Source organism: Pyricularia pennisetigena, chromosome 6 (assembly GCF_004337985.1).
Source record: "Pyricularia pennisetigena strain Br36 chromosome 6, whole genome shotgun sequence".
Taxonomy (NCBI): Eukaryota; Fungi; Ascomycota; class Sordariomycetes; order Magnaporthales; family Pyriculariaceae; genus Pyricularia; species Pyricularia pennisetigena.
This window is the reverse complement of record NC_043744.1, coordinates 4282548-4306365: the sequence shown is the minus strand read 5'-3', so window position 1 is coordinate 4306365 and position 23818 is coordinate 4282548. Positions and strand designations below refer to the sequence as shown.

General features: G+C 55.4%; 10 protein-coding genes across 10 annotated transcripts; 4 read left to right on the top strand and 6 right to left on the bottom strand.

Annotated features, from left to right (window-relative positions):
• Positions 1-120: 120 nt before the first annotated feature.
• PpBr36_05022 (uncharacterized protein) lies at positions 121-1997 on the bottom strand (the record flags this gene model as incomplete). Its single annotated transcript, XM_029892180.1, has 2 exons — positions 121-1702; positions 1804-1997. 2 exons carry the CDS (start codon positions 1995-1997, stop codon positions 121-123), a joined length of 1776 nt encoding a protein of 591 aa, XP_029750525.1.
• A 795-nt stretch (positions 1998-2792) lies between these two features.
• Positions 2793-5814, top strand: PpBr36_05021 (uncharacterized protein; the record flags this gene model as incomplete). The annotated part of the gene is made up of 2 exons (XM_029892179.1): positions 2793-4337; positions 4417-5814. Coding segments are annotated over 2 exons (2943 nt in total), but the record flags the coding sequence as incomplete, so codon positions are not given.
• Positions 5815-6011: 197 nt separating this feature from the next.
• On the bottom strand, positions 6012-7693 carry PpBr36_05020 (uncharacterized protein; the record flags this gene model as incomplete). Its single annotated transcript, XM_029892178.1, has 2 exons — positions 6012-7148; positions 7253-7693. The coding sequence occupies 2 exons, from the start codon at positions 7691-7693 to the stop codon at positions 6012-6014; spliced, it is 1578 nt and encodes a 525-aa protein (XP_029750527.1).
• Positions 7694-8411: 718 nt separating this feature from the next.
• On the top strand, positions 8412-8876 carry PpBr36_05019 (uncharacterized protein; the record flags this gene model as incomplete). Its single annotated transcript, XM_029892177.1, has 2 exons — positions 8412-8711; positions 8796-8876. 2 exons carry the CDS (start codon positions 8412-8414, stop codon positions 8874-8876), a joined length of 381 nt encoding a protein of 126 aa, XP_029749738.1.
• Positions 8877-9098: 222 nt separating this feature from the next.
• PpBr36_05018 (uncharacterized protein) lies at positions 9099-9665 on the bottom strand (the record flags this gene model as incomplete). Its single annotated transcript, XM_029892176.1, has 1 exon — positions 9099-9665. The coding sequence occupies one exon, from the start codon at positions 9663-9665 to the stop codon at positions 9099-9101; it is 567 nt and encodes a 188-aa protein (XP_029749737.1).
• Positions 9666-10772: 1107 nt separating this feature from the next.
• Positions 10773-13606, top strand: PpBr36_05017 (uncharacterized protein; the record flags this gene model as incomplete). Its single annotated transcript, XM_029892175.1, has 3 exons — positions 10773-11136; positions 11290-12126; positions 12528-13606. The coding sequence occupies 3 exons, from the start codon at positions 10773-10775 to the stop codon at positions 13604-13606; spliced, it is 2280 nt and encodes a 759-aa protein (XP_029749744.1).
• Positions 12365-13777, bottom strand: PpBr36_05016 (uncharacterized protein; the record flags this gene model as incomplete). The annotated part of the gene is made up of 2 exons (XM_029892174.1): positions 12365-13585; positions 13715-13777. The coding sequence occupies 2 exons, from the start codon at positions 13775-13777 to the stop codon at positions 12365-12367; spliced, it is 1284 nt and encodes a 427-aa protein (XP_029749743.1).
• Positions 13778-14556: 779 nt separating this feature from the next.
• PpBr36_05015 (uncharacterized protein) lies at positions 14557-15555 on the bottom strand (the record flags this gene model as incomplete). The annotated part of the gene is made up of 1 exon (XM_029892173.1): positions 14557-15555. The coding sequence occupies one exon, from the start codon at positions 15553-15555 to the stop codon at positions 14557-14559; it is 999 nt and encodes a 332-aa protein (XP_029749746.1).
• A 575-nt stretch (positions 15556-16130) lies between these two features.
• On the bottom strand, positions 16131-17100 carry PpBr36_05014 (uncharacterized protein; the record flags this gene model as incomplete). The annotated part of the gene is made up of 2 exons (XM_029892172.1): positions 16131-16859; positions 16951-17100. The coding sequence occupies 2 exons, from the start codon at positions 17098-17100 to the stop codon at positions 16131-16133; spliced, it is 879 nt and encodes a 292-aa protein (XP_029749745.1).
• A 964-nt stretch (positions 17101-18064) lies between these two features.
• On the top strand, positions 18065-20701 carry PpBr36_05013 (uncharacterized protein; the record flags this gene model as incomplete). Its single annotated transcript, XM_029892171.1, has 2 exons — positions 18065-19816; positions 19925-20701. 2 exons carry the CDS (start codon positions 18065-18067, stop codon positions 20699-20701), a joined length of 2529 nt encoding a protein of 842 aa, XP_029749740.1.
• Between the last annotated feature and the right edge of the window lie 3117 nt (positions 20702-23818).

Below are 23818 nucleotides of genomic sequence, written 5' to 3'. Positions count from 1 at the left end.
TGGAAAGATGAACATGTCACATGTGGTTTATTAGTGTCACATAATAGCCAAACAATGAAGGTGGCAGAAAAAAGGTGAATAATCTCAGCCTTCTAACCGCATAAGGGATAAGCTAGCTAACTAGGGAATAACAGGGAGCACAAGGTAGTTGTCTAGACCCTCCCCAAAATTGATATTGTTTACTCCCTGCAACTTGCCCACAGCCCGGTCGACCGGGTCGTCATGCAGGAAGATGCCCGACCCCTGGGTGTCTCCAGAAGCCACCTCCAGCACGACCCGACCCGCTTTTTCGACAACCACATTGGTAGGCCATATCTCAATGTCGACTGTATAAACCTCCCCAGGAATCACGGGTAGTACATCGGTACTTGTGTAGTCCCTGTGGGGGAGATAAGTGCGATGCTTGCGGTGGGATTCGTTGACTTTGCGGAGGGACACGCGTAGCCAGCCCTTGCACAGTGGAACTGGGTCCCCGGCTGTTCCTGTGTAGAATACTTCCTTGTCATCAGGGCCAATATACCGCAGGGTCAGGAACAAGTCAATATCAGAAGGCGTTGGTCCCGCAGCGTCGGGCGTTACCGAGACGGAGAGACGTGCACGAGGGTGACCCGTGATTTCGGTTTCGGTCTCGAACTTGGGGGTCGAGAAGGAGACGAAAGAAGGATTGGACAGCGTGCCCAATGCGCGGTAGGAAAGTTTTGTGCGCCGTGGGAGCGAAGGTGCTGTGGTGGACAGGACACCATCTGGATGGCAGTGATATGTCGTATACACGGTGCTCGCGGGCGGCCACTGCGACTCGGTGCGGCGTGTGTAGGCCCTCTCAGCCTGAGCGTCGTTGAAGCCAACGTTGCCTTTCCGCATGACCAGATCTACAGGAGGAAGTTTGCCTTTGGTGGCCCAGCCCACTCGGTCGTCGCCCTTGAGAAAGGCGTCCAGGAATGAACGCTGTATCTCAACTTCCTCGTCATAATAGAATGGGAGATCGTGACGGCCGGTGATCATGCGCAAGTACTTGAACTCGGAGTTTGCGTGCAAGTATCCTTCGATGTTTCCTCTCAGGTGCAAAAGGATGCCACCCCAATTGCCAACTGACAGCAGCGGGACTTCGATGTCACCCATGTCATACTCCTTGGAGGCGTAATATTCCTCGTCCCGGAAGCGGTGTTTTTGATTGTCGATGGTTTGGTCGTTTCGGTTCCGCTCCAGTTCGTCGGCCGGAAGGTCGCCCTCGATGGTATCTGGCCCCCAGTTGCTCGCGCTACGGCCTGGCCTGCCGTACTGGTTCGTGATAACTTGGCGATTCCACCAAAACTTGATGAATGCATTTGACAAGATACCGCCGTGACGGCAGCGGTCGCGGTAATAGTCAGACATTCCTTCCCAGGGAATCATTGCGGCCAGACCCTTGGGCTTCCGAGCAGCGACGCGCCATTGACTGCCAGCGTAGTAGCTGATACCCAGTAGGCCCACCTTGCCCGAGGACCACGGCTGGTCGGCGGCCCATTCGATCAGCTCGCAGAAGGCGTCCGAGGTACCTCGGGACATGGTATCGAGAACTCCGGGGGACTGGCCGAGACCGCGCTCGTCGGCGCGCACTACAACGTAGCCATGGCTTGTCCAGAATTTCGGATCGGGGGTCTCCCATGCCGAGTGGTCGGATTTGTGGTTGGGATTGACCTCAGCATATGACTTGGAGTGGAAGCTATTGGGTTATGATGGGGTTTGTCAGCTTAGTTGAGATCGCAAACACACACACACACACACACACACTTGTTTCAAAATCAAGCGTCATAGTTGCCTTACTCTTGATAATGGATATCCTTGCCGTAGGGGCCGTAGGTCACCAAAACCGGTGCCGGGCCAGTGTTTTTTGGTCGGTAGACATTGCAACGGATGAGGCCTTCGCAGGTCTTGAGCTGGACGGTGGCATTCTGCTCGAAGATGTATGGAAAAGAAGTCTCGTCTACCGTATGTAGGTCTTTGGTGGGGTTCGGCATCTTTGCTGTCGTTTGCTGCCCAGCCTGTGTCTAGCTAGTGTCTTCCTTTGCCTAGTGGCCCTGCTGCGTGCGCGCGCCTTGGAAAGTCCAACCTCCGAGATCTCGTATTTTTACAATGTCAACAGAGAAGCTGACAACCCAGAACCAGTGTGATTCAACTTGGTATGAGGCTAAAGCCCCGGAATCGTAGCCGGAATCGCAATGTAAACATTGAGGACATGCAGGTTCACGTCAAAAATCAACCCCACCATGTGCCGAGCAAGTCTCTCCCACCAACCGCGAGGCGCGAACGCCGAACCGCGTCGGGGCAGCCATCGGATAAATCTTGTGCCTATCTGCTAAACCGAAACGGACTTGATGCACTAGAGGTACATATGGCAGGCAAGCTTGGCAAGGTAGGTTAGCTTTGGCAAGGTAGGTAGCTTGGTAGGTAGCAAGCTGGCTGACTGACTGACTGACTGTACTGTATTGTGGGCCGTCCATGAGCGGGGATCAATCAAGGTACTGCATTGCTGCAAAGGTCCCGAACCCCCCATACTTTTGTTCATTCACCCCACATCCCGGGTCCTTCCTGGGTTGTAATTAGGTTTTATTACGGGTAGGTTCCCCCCTTACCCCGCAAACAGGCCCACCAAACTCCAGCCATCCATCTCAGCTTCAGGGTCTATTTTTCCCATGCTTCCCTCCACATTATCCGAAGCCTGGATTACGCTCACAAATTCTCCTATCTCTATTTGCCCTCCACATCGCCTCCATCAATCAAACAACTGAGCCGCTGCACACGTTTTTCGCCAGGCGCGCCAACCGAAACACAGATGCAGCATGGTGCCACCGCAGTCTGCCGGGGCCTCTAGTGCGGCTCCGTCGAACATGTTCCAGTGTGGCATCTGTGCCCGAAGCTACTCCCGGGCGGACCACCTGACCCGCCACATCCGTTCACATACCCAACACAAACCTTATACTTGTCAGCACTGCGGAAAGTCCTTTGGACGCATCGATTTGCTGCGTAGGCATGTGGCTGCCCATAACCCAGAAAATGCCTCGGGCAAAGGAGGACGCGGCGGACGCATTGCCCGGGGCCAGCACCTGGAGAGGAGGGTCTCGCAGGCGTGTCGGAACTGCTCACAGAATCACTTGAGGTGCTCAGATAGCAAACCATGCAGCCGTTGCGTCAAGGATGGTCTCGAATGCGTCTGGCCGCAGCAGCACAATCAGCCGAAACACCAATTACCATTGGGGCAAGGCAACTCGCAGGCCGATGACGGGAATCAAGACGGGGAAGGGGATTTGCGAGACGATGAAGATGTACAATCGCCCACGGCTGATGCCGAATCTGGACGCGGCTCGCTTATGGCAGATTCTGCCTCAACAGAGAACGCAGGTCCTGGCTCGGCAAACCCGACTGCCCCGCATTTGATGGCAATGGACTCCGGATTCTCTAGACCTCCGGCACCCGACTCCATACCGGCGGTTGATGTCGGCTACTCAAGACCGCCGCCTCATAATTCGGTACCTGCACTATTGCCGCCAAACATGACCGACCACATAGAACCTATGCCGCATATCGCCGTTGCCCCTCCTGAAGGCGGACTAGACGCCTTTCAGGTATTCGGCCACCACCATCACGATTCTCTCATGACGGATTTCGCACACTCGCCACGCCGCCTACCAGCATACGCCTTTCTTAATGCCGACTTTGACCTCAACGACGTCGATCTCGGGTTCCTCGAGTCTTACAATACCAATATTCCTTTTAATCTCTATTTCCAGCAGGAGAGTCCCAACACCATTACCAGCCCGACGACAACTAGACAGGACACTGTAGGCTCCGTGTCGGGCATCGCCATCAACGAGTCTTCGGCTCCCACGACTGCGGCCACTTGGAGTCAGCGGTCGAGGTGGCGTTTTGTGCCCAACAAGAATGACCATGGCGGCAACGAAGAACAAAATCTTTCCCTGCCCGCAGAACATCTAGGGACTTCGCCCGAGTCACGAATCGACTTCCAACAAGGGCTTGGCACTGCCGAGCCATTAAGAACGAGTACAAGGGACAAGATATTATGCATGATCGTGGAGAACTGCCGTCCCACCAACCGCGCCAAGGCAGTGTCGTCGTTCCCGTCAACGGAGCTCCTCAATATTCTAATTCAGTTTTATCTCACATCAACAATATCGATGCCAGGATCCTTTATTCACTTGGCTTCCTTCAGTCCCAATACCGCGAGGCCTGAGCTGCTGGCAGCCATAATAGCTCATGGCGCCGTCATGACGCTCGACCCGACATTTGTCAAGCTGGGGTTTGCGATTCAGGAGTGCGTGAGAGTGGCTATTCCCAGGAGTGTAAGCTAACCAAAGACCTGGTCGTGCATCTTGAAATTCAGAACTCAGATTGCCCAGAATGCTGACATGGAGATCCTAGTGGGAATCCGACAACCGCGCAACCCGCGACCTCGAACTTGCCCAGGCGTTCATGATCAACCTTCGCATTGGCTTGTGGTCCGGCGACTCACGGAAGATGGAGATTGCCGAATCGTTCTTGCAGCCGCTTCTTACCATCATACGTCGGGCTGGAAACCTTCAGCGGTCCCGCTATCCACCCTTGAACCTCCAGGTCCTCCAAGCGACGGAAAACTTGGATGAGGAGTGGAAGCGCTGGGTGGAGCTGGAATCCTGGAAGCGGCTCGTCTTTCAATTATGGCTGCATGACGCCGACAACAGCATTGCACTCCTTGTCCCACCTCTTTTGTCGTACGCCGAGTTCCACGCCCCGATACCTGACCACCCGAGTACATGGCGTGCCGGCGGGGCTGAGGAGTGGCGGCGAGCTCAGCTGCATCAGCTCGTGGGCAGTGACCCAAACAGTCGCAACGACCAGTCACCGCAGTTCGTAGTAAAGCCAAGCATAGTGGATTATCTAGCCGACTTCAACACCGTCGATTCGGTTGTGTCTGTTCGCGCGTCTGTTGACCACCGTCTCGCCAAGCTCGCCTTCCTGGCTGGCGCTTGGCGGCTGAGCTGGGAGTATAATCAGCTGAAGGCTCTACAGCGGCCAAGCTTCAACACAATCAACCACTCCCTGCCCCCTGCCGGCCAGACGCACCTACGAACCAGCTTCTTCATGACGTCCCGCTACGACGAGCTTCACAGTATGCTGGACCGTTTCGCCCTCGGCCAAGACCATTCTACGCCTGAGGTCACCCTGCGGTTAGAAGTCGTCCGCCTAAGCCTGGACGTGCCCCTGGCGGACGTGCAATTTTTTGCGGGCCTTGACGGACCCGAGGAGGCGCGTCGGGTGCACCCTGCCCTGCGCCAGTGGGTGTGCACCCCTTCCGCCCGGCGAGCAGTCGCGCACGCAGGCCAGGTCGTCCGGGCGGCGAGAAGGGTCAGCAAGACCGACATGTCTGGGTTGAGCGCTACGGCGCTGTACCACTCGGCGCAGGTCCTGCTGGTCTATGGGGCACTGCTGCGCGAGGCCGGTGTCGATACGCCTCGGGATGCGACTCCGGTGTTTCTGGATGGCGAGGACCGCGAGGCGATTGAGCGATTTGTGCACCTCGATCGTGGGTCCCCGGCGGTGCGCTTGTATGATGGTGGTGCTTCTGCTCAACAACCATCGTCGAATTATACAGACGGTGTTCAGGCAAAGCAAAACCAGCCTCAACAGACCGTGACTGCCCTCTTGTCTGATTCACCGATGGTTTTGGAGGCTGTGTCCCAGGTTCTCAGGTCCAAGTATGAGGATGGGCGAAGACCTATTCTGATCGACAGCATCATCCAGCTTTTGACAGATCTTGGAGGGACTGGGTCCGGAGTGTAGGATTGTGGCGTTTGGGCCTGCATGATTTGAATGATTTAAATGATTGTATGATTTTTTTTTCTTTTTTTTTCTCTTTTTCTTTCTTTTGCTCATTAGAGTATGTAGATAGCAGCTTCTGTAACCTTTAACATTGTATAGTACAGGCCTCACGGTCCTTCACGACAAAAGCCATTTCTTTTCAGCTTTTCACTGGGTTTTTATCGTGACTTGAATAACCGATATCCATGGTAGCCTGCGAACCCGACCCCTGTCAAGATGGTTCCAAAGAACAGAACAGCGCCGGTCAAGATGCCCTGCTCAAAGAAGTTGATGCCGACCTGCTTGAGCGGCCTCGGGAGGGCGGGCAGCTCCCTGCCCAGGTCCCTCGCCATCTCGGCCATGACCGCCGCGCTGGCGTCACCACCCCCGACGACCTTGCTCAGGACCTTGTCCCCGCCAGCATCCCGACCGCGCTTCCCGACGTAGACGGGCCTCGGCACGGTAAACATGTCGGGAGACGGGGCGGCGCTGTCAGGGTTGACGGGGTGGCCGCGGACTGCGGCGGGGCCTACGAGCAGGCGCGGAGGCACGTGGTTGACGTAGGCGGCGGCCGAGTCGAGGAACTGCGTCACGTACTTTGCGTTGGCCGGGTTCTTGGTGAAGACGTAGGCTGCCAGCAGGTCCCGGCCCGCGACGTCGATGGCGTCGTCCATGCTCGTCACGGCACGGATAGCCAGCAGCGGCTGGGAGACCTTGGGGCCGGAGGACGACAGGAGGAACGAGTCGGGCGCCTCGACCGTCAGCACGGTGCCGAGGTCGCCTGTGCTGACGACGCGGGCCTTGCCTTCTTCCTTGATCCTGTCCAGTAGGTTCGGATCGCCGGCGCTGCTGCGCGTCGTCGTCTTGCCGCCGTTGAGGGCGGAGGAGGAAGTAGCGGCCCGGCCCGAGACGACCGTGGCCGTGTGGCGGAGGACGGCCTGCAGGAAGTCCTTCTCTACCCACTCGTTCACCAGCACGACATCCGTGGCGTAGGGGGATGTGCCTCCCAGGGCGAACCGGGCGCCTACAAGGGCCGAGGCGGCGGCGTCCACGTCCGCATCGCGCTCGACGATGGCGATGGTGCGGCCTGTATTTGGGCAGAGGAGTAGCTGTGTGGAGGAAGTGGCCTGTTCCGTGGGTGTGGCCGACTCTGGTCGTCGTTGGTGGCTTTGTTGGACATAGTGGATTACTTCCGTCTCGGAAAATGATGCGTTGGAGATTTCATCTGAAGTAACGAAGCCAATGGCGTCGTGATCGACAGCATTTTGGAGGGCCTTGCGTAGGGTCGAGGGGACCTCTTGGAGAGTATTGTCAAGCTGGAGGGGAGATGTCATCCCATGTTAGCACATGTTTCAAGTTTTACCAACAAACGTCACGGCTGGCGGGGAAAGGCAAGACACGATTCAGGACTTGTACCAACCTGCAATATCACACAATTCCCGCCGGCAACCGCCGCCGCCACTGCTGCCACGGCGCTGTAAACGGGCGTGTGCGTGGCGGGCGTCACGACCACGATGCCGACCGGCCGCCTGGCCTCTGCTGCATCCTTGGAGCTGGCGACGCTGTACTCCTCTGCGAAGGCGGCGTTGACGTCGAGGTCGGCGGCGAGCTGGCGCACGGCGCGCAGGGTCAGACACAGCTCCAGCCGGGCGTCGGCCGGGGTGATGCAGGACGGCACGAGGGCGTCGGCGAGGATTGCGCGCTCGAGGGCGTCGCTGCTGGAGGCGACAGCGTCGTGCAGACGCTTCAGCTGGGTCCGGCGGAAGATGGGGTTGCGGACGCGACCGTCGACGGCGGCGGCGTGGATGCGGGACAGGTGCGGCGGGTTCGCCTTTGTCCGGCTGGGGGTTTGGTTGGACATTGTGGGATGGAGGGGCCTGGGTATGTGGTATGAAGTACGAATGATTGAAAGAGATTGGGACAAGACAAATTGACACTTGACCAGCAAAGTGGCCTGATATCGTGAGCGGAAATTTGTCGATTTCAGAAGCAACTTGTTACCTGCCTTGCCTGCGCAATAACATTGCACGTATATCGCCCAGAGAATGAACGCCTCAAACTAAAACTGATGCAGCCGAATATCGGTTTTGGGGCTAGCAAAAAATTGCAAATATTCTTATCTTTCTTTTTTGTTTCTTTTTAATGAAACACCTTTTCCCTCTCAAGGTTCGCTCACTCGGCGTTGGGATACGAGTAGGCCGAACGGCTGAGGACAGGGCAACCTCCAGGTGGCAGTGGACATTAAAATGGTGGGGGAATGTACCATCTGGTAGGGGACATCACATTTTCGGCTCCACATAATCGTCGGACCTTCTCGAATTGTCAAAATAAATGGGTCTACAACGTTGGTTTTCTAATAGTAGAGTCCGGGGCTGCCCCACCCCCTGATCCCCCAAGTACCGTACCTGGAGCTAGGTAAAGGTACGTACCGTGCAGGGCGCTTGGGTTTAGGTCGACAAAGATGCCGCCTCATTGATTGCAATTCTGGAAAGCGCCGCTTCAAACAAGACAACGGCGTCCAAAGGCAAAACCACTTCTTTACGACCACCCGCTGCCAACGCACGACACACCCAGTCGCAATGGCCTCCACCACAACGACGACCACTATCACGCCCGCCAGCGTATCGGAGGTGCTCGTCGACTACAGCCTGCACCATTCCGACAGCACTCCCACCGACACCAAGGAGGAAGGGCAGCAGACCGCGACGACGGGTGGCAGCAACAGCAGCAACCCACCAGGCTATGGCGCGCAATATCGTCGTGTGCCTGCACACCGGCCGATAAACAGGGAGCTGGATCAGAGCCAGCGTGCCGTCTACGTGGATGCTGGCGAGCGCGTCTTTATCACCGTCATGTTTGGTGGACTTTTCGTCAACTCTGTGAGTTTAGCAGTCGCAATCAGCGGGCAGCAACAGTCTTGTGAAGTAGTTTTTGCTGACGTTTTGTTGCGGCAAAAATTCTAGACGGCGGCCAAAGTCTGGAACGCAACAGTGGGAAGGTTTAACCCAGGTATCTTTAGATATCCTTTGGGCGGCGAGATATAACCAGGAGCAAAGATATCAGGATTAAACTTGCTGTATCATTTATTATATTGGATTTACTGCGTCAATCAAACATCAGAACCTGCAAATGGGAAACGACAGAAAGAAATACATCATTTATTCCAGCTTTGAATCACTGTGCCGCCCGCCATGTATCGACAAGTCATGCATAGGTAGATATCCAAATGGCTAACAGCAGTAACAATAACCAGCTCAAGATTGCTCCTACTCGGACTTCTTGACTCCCTTCATGGTCCCCAAATCCTCCTCCAGCATCTTCCCACAAACCTCAAACGGCTGGACCGGCTGCAGGATGAACAACATCCTAGCCCACTCAGTGCTGCTCAGGTTGCGCCAACCATGCATGGTCGCCCTCTGGACGCAGACGTCCCCCCTCTTCATGGACCTGGTCTCCCCCGAGTCGAGCTGCAGCTCGACCTCGCCCTCGATGACGATGCCGTAGTCCAGGCTCAGCGTCCGGTGCATGGGGCTCACGTGGCCCGGCTCCATGTCGACGTAGCGCAGCACCGTGCCGTTGTTGACCACGAGCCCCGGCGGAGACGAGAGGAAGTTGCTGTACGAGGCCAGGTCCGCGCCCTCTGCCAGCTGGGCCGGGAAGGCCGACGTGGTGAAGCACTGCGCGAACTCGACCCCGGTCTTGACCTTGCCGTCGCCCAGCCGATAAAAGGGCGCCTTGGCTGGGATGGAGGTGTCGATTATGGCCTTGCCGGTTGTTTCGTCGTGGGTCGTGATGTACCGGTCCGGGTGGCGGAGGGTGCCTTCGAGAGCCATTTTTTTTTTTTTTTTTGTCTTTTTGAGAGGTGGAGAAGCAAAGAAGAGACGAGTTGCGTGTTGCAAAAGTTGCTTGACAGCTTTATTGTTTTGCAGAGCAACAGGAGAATGTGAGGTTTCCTTGCTCTGTTTCTTGGCTATAGAGTTCAGATTGTGGTAAACTGTCTCGATGAACAACCGCAAAGAAAACCAACAGCCTAGTGATAATCTTGATAGGAGAAAAATGAAGATGTCTTGATGTGAACCGCTCCGCCCATCTCCCTGCCGCTGTGACACTACGCACGTATGGGCCCTATCTCCGCACTTGTCCGATGCCCGCCGCGGCTGCTGTGTCATGCCAGATCCTCCCCTTCCGATCAAAGACACATGCCGCTTACCGATGGAGCGGGGTGTCATACCCTACGCTGTCCCATGTTTTGCAGTTTTGGATACGAGTGCCCGGTTTCGGGGTATCGGTGCTATCGTCAATCAATGCGTTCGGTATAAGATGGGAGGGGTGGGCGTGATCAACCGAAGATGCTTCGGGATGTGGAGGGGGAGGATCATTCTCCCCATTCATTGCGTGCTTCCGCCCGTAAAAGTAAAATTGGAGCGGGGAAAGACGTGGACGCTTTGGACCGCTCTCCCCAGTTGTCAAACTTTCTGTGGTTATGCCTGCATGCGCAATTCGGTGGTCCAAGTCGGCTCGGCATAGGCCATGGTGGCGGAGTCAACATTTCCTATACTTTTTTGTATGTATGCATGTATGTACTCATGTTGTATGGACTATGTAGGCAGAACCTACATGCAGTGTTGTCAGTGTTTCCAAGACATATGACCAATTAATTAGTGAAAGGAAAACTCAGTGAAAACAAAACCACAGAACCTTGAAAATCCCATCAATCAATTAGTCCCGTGCGGAGTGTCGGATCTAGTCTAGTCCTCGACAAGACAGTGAGGCAAGCAAGGCGTTTGTACAGCGATTATTCATCCATCTCATATTGCAAGTAGGTGAACACCGGGTGTAGGTTATTTTCATGCTCTTCCCCAACACACTCGTCATCGTTCGAGTGCCTAAAGTTTACGGCAGTAGCAACTAGGACAACAAACTTATCGGACAGCAAAACAATGGCAACACAAGATTCAACAGGCGACGGGTGGGCGCATCACTTTTCCGTCGCCAATATACCCTTTGGCATAGCGTCGTCGCCGCGCTTCCCCTCACCCCAGCCCGTCACCCGGGTCGACAACGACGTCATTTTTCTTCACAAACTCTATGAGCAGGGACTGCTGAGCAGTGTGCCGGACCTCCCCGATGGCGTTTTCAAGTACTCAACACTCAATGCCTTGGCGGCCCTGCCCAAAACCGTCCACAGCGCCGTGCGCGAGGCCATACAGAAAGCCTGGCGGGAGGGGAGTGTCTCTAGCGAGAGCAAGGAGGACGTCAGCGGTGTCACTATGCATCTCCCAGTTCACGTGAGCGACTTTACAGGTATGTCGAGCGCGCAGGGTTGTTGAGACAGGAAGGGTTGAGAGATGAAATATCAGTTAGTTGCGTGTGAGACTTGCTCATGCATCACAGGCCACATGACTGACAAGACAATCTTGCGAAAATAAAAATAATAAAAAAAAATAAAAATCACAGACTTTTCGTGCAGCCTAGAACATGTCAAGAATGCCGGCCGAATCGTCATCAACAACGACAACCCACCGCCCGGCTTCTTCCACTTCCCCACCGCCTACGCTGGGCGGGCCAGCTCCGTCGTCGTGTCCGGGACGCCCATCGAGCGGCCGCTCGGGCACTTCCCCGACCGCACGGCGCAGGTCGAGCCGCCAGCCAAGCCGCCCGTCATCTTCGCGCCGACGCGGGCCCTGGACTACGAGGTCGAGTTCGCCGCCATCATCGGCACGCCGCTGCCCATGGGCCAGCGCACGGCCAGCGTCGCGGCCGTCGACCGGCACATCTTTGGCTTCGTGCTGCTCAACGACTGGTCGGCGCGCGACATCCAGGGGCTCGAGATGCTGCCGCTCGGCCCCTGCAACGGCAAGAACCTGGGCACCAGCGTGTCGGCGTGGGTGGTGGTGCCGGACGCCTTGTCCCCGTTCCGGGCGCAGGGGCCCGAGCACGTCGGTCCCGTCGCGCCGCACCTCGCCGACCCCGTGCGCGGCACCTTCGACGTGGCCTTTGAGGTTGCGGTGCAGCCCGCCGGCGCGGGGGATTTTGCCACCGTGGGCAGGTCGAGCCTCAAGGACCTGTACTGGACGCCGCGGCAGATGGTGTCGCACATTGTGAGCGCCGGCGCCCCGCTGCGGACGGGCGACTTGATGGCCACGGGGACGGTGAGCGGCGCCGGGAGGGACAAGGCCGGGTGTCTGCTCGAGGCTACCGAGGGCGGCAGGGTGCCGCTTGAACTTGGGGCAGGCGTGAAGAGAGCGTACCTCGAGGACGGGGACGTTGTGCGCATCACGGCGGTTGCTGGTGGTGAGGGAAGCGGAGTTGGTTTTGGGGAGGTGATTGGCAAAATATTACCTGCGAGAGCACTTGCGTAGTAGTGAAGGGCAATTTGGTAGAGGCTTTTGTAACATAAAAAGTTGGAGCGGCAATGCTGAATCCCGACTGACTGTCTATCATTTATTTGTCTTTTGCGCATCCATCTTTGTGGTAGTCGAACGTCGTAACATGTGCTATCATTCCGCTAAATTAAACAAAAACCACCAAATTATATAAAAGCCTCCATCCCCGTCTTCTTCTCCTTCAACCTAACCTCCCAGTCCTTGGCCCCAAGATAGTTGCAATTAAACTGCAGAAACTCGCCAGGATTCATCGTGACCTTTCCAGACGCATCCGCCGCTGTGTTTTGCCTCCCGTGCGACCTGCTAAAGTTCTGGATCAAGGTTGCCCGCTGGTGCCTGACCTCCCAGACCTTCCTCAGCGCCTCGCCTACCTGCTCCCCGGTTGGCCTGGCCTGCAGATCCGCCAGATAGGCCTGCAGGGCCTCGGCGTCCTCGACGGCCTGCGAAGCACCCTGCCCTTGCGTCGGCAGCATGGCGTGCGCGGCGTCCCCGATGAGAATCGCGCGGCCCTTGCTCCACGTCTCGAGCGGGTCAATGTCGCGCAGCTGCCACAGGCCAATGTCCTCGTCCGCCGCCAGCTCGATCATGGCCAGGAACCAGTCCGGAAAGTCCTTGAACGACTCGAGCAGCGCCTTCTTGGACCCGTCACCGTTCCAAGCCTCGCCGGGAAGGGCCTCGAGCAGCTGATCGTCGGGGACGAGGCAGACGCCACCGTACAGCTCCCCGCCCCTCGCAGGACCGAACAGCACCCGCCGCTCGTGGCCCAGCATCATGGTCGTGCCGGGCCGCTCGAGGTCGCCAATCTCAGGCGGCGCGCCGTGATCCCTGATCACGGTCTCGACGATGGGCCGCGGCAGGTGGATGCGGTACGCCGTCAGGCCCGTCGGGTGGACGTCGCACTTCCTGCCCACCACGACGTCCCTCAGCGCCGACCTGATGCCGTCCGCGCCCACCACGACGTCCGCGTGCACCACTTCGCCGTCCTCGAGCGTCACGGTGCCCTGTTCAAGATCGCAGCCCACGACCCTGCACGCCGTCCTGATGAGCGCGGGCGGGCCGGGCCGGTCGGTGCTCTCGGCGGCGCGGCGCAGCGCGCCGTGCAAGTCCTGCCGGTGGTACATGACGCGGTCGGCGCCGAACTTGGCCCGGTCAAAGGTCATGGAGTTGACCAGCTTGCCGGTGGCGTCGCGGATCATGAAGGCCCGGTCCGAGAGCGGTTTGCAGGCCTCCAGGAACGACGCCAGGCCCCAGTTGTCGATTATTCTCGAGGCGTTGGGCTGCAGGGAGATGGTCGCCCCGACTTCGCGGAGCATGCGGGAGCGCTCGAGGACGGTGATCTGGCGGCCTGGAGCGCGGAGGGCGATGGCCTTTTTTGGGAAGTGGTGTGAATAGGTTAGTGGCGCAATTATGAACTCGCGTTGTCATGTAGAGCAGGCTGGTGAGGATAACGATTTGCGTATGACAAGATAATCGGGACTCTATGGTGCTGATCTTACAGTGACGAGACCACCTATTCCTCCGCCTACAATGGTGATTTTCAGGGGTTCGTCGGCGGTCATCTTGTTGAAAGCTTGGCAGGTAATAGTGTAGCAAAGCGGAGCAGTAACGAGCGAAGAAGGACGTCGAGACGACTGTGTAAGGTTGTGTTACAAAATAGAGAAAGAAGAGGAAAAAAAATAAAATAAAATAAAATAATAAAATAAAAAATTGTACAACATGCGGTAGCAACATAGCTGCAAGCATATTTGGGCCATTCTCATCAAATGTGGGCATCAAGCAATTCCCTGATTCGGATACTCCGATTTCAGCTCTCGGTTCGGGCCAATTCCAGGAGCCCCTGACACATTGACAGAGAGACTGAAGAGATCGTTGCTGTGGGGTAATGGAGATGATGCAACCTGACTCCATTCCCTCCGCATTCGATGGGTCCACTTCCCCTCAGTAAATGTCACAATAATAGACAAATCTTGCCATATTGGGAGCGGGAGGTGGGGTGTTCGCTTACTACGGTCTCTCATGCTCGGCAGCCAGTTGTAACAAATCTTTTCGAGGTTGATGCTAGGAAGTTGAAATTAGAGACGAAACGTCGCTGAGAAGAAGTTGAAGGTGAGATATATTTCGTCATCAAGACTGTGAGTAAGAAACAGTATAGTATGAGAAACTCGCAAGTAATCTATGACAAACAGTTTTGCATTCTCACAATGAAAGAGACAAACGTAAAATAGAACAAAAAAAAAACAAAAAAAAAAAAAACGCAAACTATGAATCAGACTAGGACAGATAGTTATTTATGTACAGTTACGTCCAGGCAACAACCAAAACATGCAAAATCTCCCCCTCATGCCTTGATATACGGAATGCCGGTCAACTTAAACGCCCTCTCGCTGAGCACCGGCTCGTTCAGCGGCCTATTCCTCTGCACCTTGTCGGGCTGGCCGTTCCTCTTGGCCTCGTTGGTGCCGACGTGCCTGGCGTTGGGCCAGTGCGTGGTGCCGACCCTCCTCTCGAAGGCGTCCTTCTTCCTGAGCAGGTCCTCCTGCGTGGCGTGGGCGACGGGCATGAAGCACGTGTAGACGGCCAGGCGGTCCACGCTCTCGCGGCTCGGCGGCACGTTGAAGTGCGGCGTGCGGCTGTCCCACACCAGCAGGTCGCCGGGCTCCGCCGACGGCTTGACCCACTCGCCGCCGTTGTCGGCCAGCCACTTCATCCCGGCCTCGGTGAAGCCGTACCACTCCTTGGTCCAGGCCGGGATGCGCTCCTCGTCCTTCATGGCCTCGTGGAACCTCTCGCTCATCAGGTGTCCGCCCTTGCAGACGATCAGGCCGCCGTCGTCGGGCCCGTTGGGGTGCAGGTTCACCAGGCCCTGCAGGCACCTGAACCCGGGCTTCTCCGGGTCCTGGTCCTGGTGCGGCCAGGGCTTGTTGGCCGGGAGGTTCTCGCGGTTCGCGAAGCCGTAGTTGATGGCGTCGAAGCTGACCAGCAGGTCCTCGGTCGCGTAGACCTGCTCAAACGCCTTGATCACCCCCGGCTCCGACCGGATCGCCCACACAAAGTCCTCGTGCGGCGCCCCGTAGTTGAGCAGCATGCCCTTCTCGTTGATCACGGGGAGCTTGTCCGGGTGCACCGTCGAGGGGTCGTTGCGGTCGTACCCGAGACCAAACGACTCGATCAGCCCAAGCATCTTGTCTGCGTACTTGAGCGCGTTCTCCCGCGGCACCGCCCCCTTGATCACTGCGTAGCCGTCGCGCACCAGGTCGTCGCGCCAGTCGCCAAAGGTCGGGTCTGTGCCGTCGACCTTGAGGGCCGGCTGTATGGTGACTGTGGTCGTCGTGGACATGTTGACGTGTGTTGGGTGTGGGGCTGCAATGGAAATGTTCTATTGGGTACACTGTAGTGTGTAGTCCCGTCAAGTAGATATAGTGCTTTGTCTGTACGTACTTGTGAAAGATAAGTATCTCTCTGATATTTAGTGCATGTCGAGTAGTAGACGAGACCCCAAGTCCAAACCAAGCTACACATAAATAGCCGTAACCGCCCCTTGGAACAGTTCCCATCTTGCCGGGTCAGGAACACACAACCGGGTCGGTCTAGGATAAAATTTCCCCATTCGGTTCGCCCATCCCGTGTATAAGTCGGTTCGGTTCGGCCGGGATGACAAGCGTTATGACGACCAATTGGTCAGTCCCTGTGATCACCATCCATATGCTCTCCAGAGATTTGCCACTGCTCTAAAGTTTTGTCGGGTCAACAACAGTGGCAAGGATATCAGCGTTGGCAGCCGGCACTGATAAACAAAACATAATTAACTTGGCAGCAATGAGGGGAGTCTGCAGGCCGCCGCTCAGAAACTGAAAATTGAATTAACCAAAATTAATAGTACAAACGCCCGTACAATCAGCCCCTCCTGCCCCCTTACGCCTTGATAGCCTCGGGCCAATGCCCAAACATGAACTGACTATTACACATATTGGTCAACTCCCATGTCTCCGCCATCAGTCGCCCATTGGCCCCTTCATCCTCCTCGTCGCCCACCGCACCCGCCGCGAAAAGCAAGGGCATAAAGTGATCGTCGGTGGCGTGCGCGTCTCTGAACTGGGGGTGCTTCATGAGACGGGCGGCGGCGCGGCGCAGCGCGGGCCCGCTGTTGTTCCTGAGCACGTCCTCGACGGCCTGGCGGAACTCGAGCGCCCAAGGCTCCGGCGGCCGCTCCTGGGCAAAGTTGTCGCTGAAGCGGATCATGGGCATCCAGTGGTTCCTGTAGAGGTTGTGGACGGCACCGCCGGACCCGATGATGAGGTAACCCTGTGCGCGGAGCGGGCGGAGCGCAGCGCCCACGGCAAGGTGCTCGTGCGGGTCGTAGCGGCCGTTCATGGAAACCAGAGTCGTCGGCGGACAGCCGTTGGGGAACATCCGGATCAGGATCAGGTAAGTGTCGTGGATCCAATCAAACTCTGGATTCGGGCGCGCGTCGAAGCCAGCCTCTTTCAGCAGGGAGATGGCCTTTTCGGAGCCGACCAAGTCCGGGTTGAGCTTGTAGTCGACGTACTTGCTCGGGTGGACGTAGGCGACTGGCGACTTGCCTGGGTTTGGGTTGGTGGCGACGTCGATGCGCCTATCCCCGATCGCATCCCAGTGAGCGCCCTGTTGGCCATGTTCTCATGTCAGTCGTGTGGTCTTGGGACGGGCAGCAAAAACAGTACGATATGAGCAAGTAGAGCCCCGGCTACGCTACCATCATAACGACACCCTTGATGCCCTTGGCTAGAGCATCGTCGCCCGCCTTCTTCCAGTAGTCGGCCGACTCAGATTCCTCGCCAAGCATCATGGTGGATCCATGGCTGAAGAAGTAGACGGGCGTTAGGTTGTTGGTCATTTTGGACATGTTGATCCGCTTGAAACAAGTTGGATTGAATGAAATTGCGCGGATTGCCCGGGCGGCGGCAAGTTGGGGATGGCAACACCAAGAAATAGCTGATAGCTGTCAGTTATGGCTGAGGTGAGGCATCCGGTGAGTTTCCCTTTCTTCTTTGTTTCTTGTCGACTTGCTTTTTTTCTGGCTCTTTCTTTTCTTCTTCAGCTCGAGTTGGCCAACACTATTGCGAAGCCTAAATTCGAACCGACGAAAGGCGCGGAGTTGACTGTTTGGGCGCACCTACCCGCTGGGAAACACTACGGCTTGGTGGGGTTCGCTCAATCAAGGCCTTGTCCATCTATCCAGCGCTATGTTCCTCCACATCCCGCAACAATGTGGGGGGACCTAGCGACAGAACCGGCCCAAACTTGGAGGAAGGATTCTCTGTTGTTCGTTGGATACCTGGATAACGTCTAGCCGCAATATCTATCTGCCGAACATTTGACGATATCTATTGTTCACTGCAAAATGGTCTCCCATGAATAAAATGCATTGTTGGCTGCTGTGATTTATTACATGGATGGGCTTGCGTGGGTACTGAAAAGTGATCTACCGTGAATAGTGATACCAACCACAAGTCACAAGTCCAAGTCAACTAACTCCACTACCCACCTTCATTTACCCCTACAATTCATGATGGGACCCCCATTTTTGTTCCATCAAATATTGTGTGGTCTAGATCTACTGCGACCTAGAACCCCTTTTCCCCGCGATCTTTTACCCCTTCTCGCCTCGTAGATTTGCGGGGAAGACAAACATGCCAGCGCTGCACTCTCCCTTCAGCCTTTTGCCCTGTCGGCTCGGTTCGGGATAATGTCCGCACATCCTCCTGCATTCCTAGGTTCTCATTCCCTGCACACTGAAGGTTGCAAATGGAACGGTTCTCATTTGCGGTGCGTTGCTGGCCGTCTGTATCCCATCATTTGTCCCCATCATGTCCACCGACCAAGACTCGGTTCGGTACGGCTCGAGCCCAGTGGCCAGCATGGCCGACAGCCACCACCATCAACAAAGAAGTGCCAAGCGACTGCGTCTCTCGGTCGCCTGCAACCGCTGCCGCGCTCGCAAGGTACGCTGTGACGCGGGTCTGCCCAAGTGTCGCAACTGCATAACCCGGAACGAGGTATGCGAGACAACCGACTTGCGGAACCCCGGAGGTCCCGCCCCGGCTGTCAGGCAGCTAGCACCGTCAAAATCCGACAGAAACTCGGCCCCGGGGGTTGAGGGTACTGCAGATCAGGAATCGGACTCGGACCGGAACCTGAGAAGTACTGCTTCCGACTTCACTGCACCTCGGACCGCCGCCGAATCTACAAGCCGGCCAGCAACGGTTCCGCATGTTATCAATCCAGTAGCTGCTCACTCGGCACCCGGTGCCAGGGCTAGGGGCGCACGAGGTTCAGTATCCTATAATCGCAAGACCAAAACTCCCCAGTCTGCCGGGCAGTCTGGCTCCAAGCCAAACACTTTCTCCTGGCTACAAAGAGCATATCATGCCAACGCCACAGTAGACAGCCCGCCTGACGGAAGAAACGGCAACACTGCCCCGGTCGTTGATGGTCCTTCCCCAGATCTGGTTGTCAACACTGACGGCACGCCTCACAAGATCAAGTTCATGGGCGGCAGCAGCCTTCAGTGTCTCTGCCGATTTGTCGACCTCTACTTGGCCAGGCTGGGGCTGGATCCAGCCAGTACACAGTTCAGGCATGGCATGCAGCGCAGCGAGGAGTTCGAACTGCCGCTGGAGTCACCACTGCCAGACTTGCCACCACCAGAAGAATGTCAGAAGTACGTGGACGCCTTCTTCGACCGGCTGTGGCCAATGTTCCCCGTGGTCGATAAAAGTTATGTTCAGGACTTCGTCGACAAAGCACAAGCTCTGAAGCTGCAGGTTCCTGGAGTCAAGTTACGGGAACATGCCACTACCAAAAAGGCACCGAAGCTCTGCATTGCATATGCCATTATCGCCATCGGTGCCGATGAGATCAACAACAGAAGCTCCAAGACCGGCGCCACATATCTGACTGCCGCATATTGGCTGTACGCCCACCTGATAGCGAACCCGCACTTGGAGAGCGTGCAGGCAATGTTTCTCATCGCGCTCGCCCTGCGCGGTCAGAATCGCGATGGGCAATCCTGGCACATCATTGGCCACACTATCCGGACCGCGCACTCCATCGGTCTGCATCAATACATCACCGACTTTCCCGTAGCCCAGGAGGGTCAGGACACCAACGTCAGCAACATCAAGTCACTCCGACGGCGGGTGTGGTGGTCCTGCTTTGCCCTTGAGAAGCTCATGCAGCTAGAATCCGGCCGCCCATCCGTCATCAGCAGCGATTTGGACGACCCTGACCTACGCCAGACCAGCTCCTCGAGCAGGAACAGTGCGTACGGCGATTCTACACATGGTGGCACTAGCGGCAATCAGGATCATTTCACGGCCTGGGTCGCCCTCGCGCAGATAATCGGTAGGATATCCCACCACATATACTGCCGAAAGTCTGTGGGTTCGTGGCACCTCCTCAGTGAGACGGCTCGTCTGGACCAAGCGCTAGCCGACTGGCAGCGGTCGCTGCCAGATAATCTCAGACTGTCCAACATCAGCGGCAGCGAGCTCTTTGTAGGACACCATGATCCATTGCATCAACACCTCTCTGGATTTCTTTGGCAACAGTTCTGCCATGTAGGTTCTTTTTAGATTCCGTAGGCGGCGAGGCCCTTCTCGCGCTTTTTTTTTTCTTCTTCTTCTCATGGTGTGGCTTTCATGCTAAATCATACCCCATGAAAATAGGCACAAATCGCCCTGTTTCGCGCAGCACTCGTCTTCCCCCCGAGCAGCTTCGAACAGGAAGTCACCAAGTACAGCGACAGCCTCCCCTCGGCCGCACGCCTCCTCAACAGCTCCAACCTCTGCGCCGAGGCCGCCCGCAAAGCCATCACCACGACCATGTATCTGGCCGACCACGGTATCCACTCGACCCTCCTCGGGCCCAACCCGCCTTTCCTCGGCGCCATCGTCCTGGCCTTGTGCATCCTCCGCCAGCCGACAAGGCGGCTGGCGAGGGCAGATTTGGAGCTGCTGAGGTCGGCGACCCTGTACGCCGAGGACGTGTACGCATCTTGGGGCTACAGCGAGGAGTTCATCCGCGGCTGCTCGTTGTTGAGGGAGCGTGTGCAGACCGTGCTGGATCAGCTGCCCGAGTCCCCCTCCGCCGGCAACCGGCGACCGAGCACGACAACACGCCAAGATCCACCCACAGAACAGCCCGCTGTTGCTTGCTCGGCTTCGACGTTGCAAAGCGACCCGGGCGGCACTACCATCATGGGCAGCAGCTTGAACAGCTGTAACACGGAGCAGCCACAGCCGGAAGGTAGAGAGGCGGCTGAAACAACTAACGGCTACGATTGCGGGTTCAACAACGAGCTTCATGATCACCATCGTCAAGACCAAGCGCTACTGGATCCCTTGCTGCAGCCGTTTGAGGGCATACAGTTTGAGGATATCTGGGCCATGGTGGGATCGGACTTTATGGTTGACCATGACCATCTAGTGTTTGCGCCACTGTAGGATTAATCTTGTCATCATGGAAAGTTTTTGAAGCATAGCCAGTGTTTTATTCACTTCAACCTTGGATCGTCATATTTAGGCGAGTCTCGACACTGACTGCTCGTTGAGTTTGCTAGCAGTGGCGAACCAAAGCACCATGGAGCACACCCATATATCTATATGAGGGTCACTCAAGAAACATATAGATGTAGGCAAGGACATGTATGCTTGCAGCTATCAAGAGTCCAAGGATGACATGCGCTCGATGATATTGTATGCCAGAGTTGGTTGCTAACCTGGCCAGGAAAGCAGCTCGCGTGGTCTAGTTGGCCAGGACGCAAAGCTGCAGCGCTATCTCGTTTCGTCTTACTGTATCATCACTTGCTTGGGAACCTACCGACGGATTCGAGGTGGGAATGCAGGCCAATCATGCATGCGCACGAGACCTCTACAAAGAGGGAAACGAATAAGAAAAAAAGACAATTCAATAGCACTGCTGACACCCCCGGTTCTAAGGGTAGTGCTTCGTAGGTGTAAGTAGTAGGTTGCGACCCCACAAAGCCATAATCCGTACCACTTGGTATGCATGGCGCCAAGTGACGTCTTCCTGCCGACAGCCCGCTCCAAATGCCACATGGCTGACCGAGGCAAAAATGGTGTGCTCGCGGCCGACTTTTTTTTTTGGCGCATTTTCCAACGGTCCAGCTCGGTGGGCGCATTTGGTTTGAAGTCCTGCGTGTTGCGCAAGGTACTGAATCCTTTTGATGACTGGAGCCCGAGATTTCCCCCAATCCCTGTATACCTGCAAGGTTTTGTTGAAGGCAAGAATAGAAATGAAATACAATGACAGAATTAACGTCAAAGAACAAAGTTCAAACAGTTACACTCGGCAAACAAGAGAAAGAAAAAAAAAAAAAAAAAAAAAAAAAAAAAACTGTGCATCAAAGGTCAGCAAAATTGGTATCAAGTTCTACATAGTGTATGCCTAATGCATGTGGCAAGCTGGATTTCTTGTTTTCTAGCCCGGTTGAGTTTCAATCGATCGCCAGAAAAACTTCTACAACAGGATTAGAGGTGATTTGCGTCTCTTGTTCGGTTCGAGCTTTTTGCTTGTAGGATTGGCTGTGCTTGTTTCCCACCATGATTGCTTCGCTCGCTTAGCGGGAAGCTTCTCCCCCAGCCTTTGGCTGCAGGCAAGCAAAAAAAAAAAAAAAAAAAAGGGTCTTTTCTTGTCAAAACTTGTCTGGCTTGTCTTTGCTAGTAAAATCTGGGCTATGGGGGACCTTTTGGACCCTTCAGCTCTGGAATCGACAGGATCGACGGCGCTGATCAACAAAACTTCTCCTCTTTTCTACGGCACCTTGTGCACATCCGCATGCCCATGTGTGGTAGGAAACTAGAAGCTCCTTTTTTTTTTTTTTCTGGAGTCGCCAATTGAATTCCCTGTAAGTAATTTTCCCACGGGACAAGTTCCGCCAATTGTTATCCGTGGTAAGATTATTTTTCTTTTCTTGCCTTCTCGGTTACTCCTCGCCCTCCTTCCCGGATTATCGGCACTGGGAGCCCATGGGGTTTTCGGCGGAGATGTGTGCACCGATGTCCCAGTTTTTGAGCCGCCAGTGTGGTCCGGCGCACCTGGAGTCACAGCCAATGAGGGTGTGTTCCAAGAGCCGAAGAATGCCCATTTCCATTACCGTCGCCGGGGTTGAACAAGAACAAGAAGAGACAAAAATCCCGACGGGTCGGAATGCGCTGAGATATTGTTTTATTACTTTCCTTCTATTCGCGTGTTTTCCTCATCTATACGGCAATACGTGATTCGTAAAACTGCGCAAAGTGCCTATGACCATACAACTTGTCACACACAACAACCACCATGCTTGGTAGAGTTTGTGGTGAACTTGCTGTGGTCGAGTTTGTCCATGTCGATGAAAAGTCACTCTCAAAGTAGAAAAGATTCACCGCCCCTCGAGATCAATCTCGAAAAAAGACCGGGGCCTGGTATCCTCTTTCACCTATCACAGTGGGTTTTCTCATCACAACACCAAGGTACCAAGTACTATACTGTGTCAGACGGCCCCCACAGCCCCACCCCTACCTCAGGAACGTAGTATATTTACTGTATGGTACGCAGCACTTTCCTGCAGGAGGACTCCACGCCGTGAAAAATCGAGATCGAGGAGAGAGGACAAAGACGGGTTGCCATTCGATGATGGGTGATACGACCAGAAAAAAAGAATGCGGAGTAGTGAGGCGACCATGGTCGAGTCGGTACGCTAAGTACGCGATAGGTTGGCCCTAACCATACAGAGTAAAGTCAGGTTTAGGGACTGCAATACTCTGTGTGGGAGACATGCCATCGAAAACCCTCAGACTTTGCACAGCCTTGGGCATCGAGGAAACGCTCACCGAATGCGATCTCACCTTTCTTCCATGGCAAAACTTGTCACGATCCCGGATCACCACGCGAACTTGGCTCTTGCCTGGGTGGTGTCATGCAAACTTAACGAACGAGGAGCCAGCCTTTCCCCCGGCCTTCCTTTGGAGTGGAGCAAATCAAGCACGTTGCCCCCCGCCGCAATGATTCGACGTCGCACTTGTGGTGGTGAACGGCAGATTGCAATGCGGCTTATGACGTCAGCCGAGGCTGCGCGTTGGACAATGTTTTTTTTCCCCTACTTGTGCTTCGTAGTAAATTTTCTGGTTTTTGTGCCGCAAGCCTTTATCGCTAGAACTAACTGCAAACATGATATGAAGGCAGGAAAAGATATTGGAATGTTTAGCCTGCGGATTACCGGTCCCTCTATTGTACTTATGGGTTTATGTTAAAGTCGCGATGAGGTTGATTGTACATAGTACAGGTGGTATTGAATTGCTTGGCAAAATTTTAGCATTGCCGGCTGGGAGCTATACGATTCGGAGGATTGCGGACCGATGTGGACTCGTACAACCTAGCATGTTAGGGCGAGAGATAGAAAGAAGTTTCTTTCAAATTACCACATATAAATAAATGATCTACCAGCATGATATTCAGTTCACACACTATTGTGGGCAATCAAGATGAAATTTTCAGAACAAGGTTAGTTATTGTTCTAGACTAATCGTCTCGTATTGGTACTGTAGGCCGAACAGTTTAAT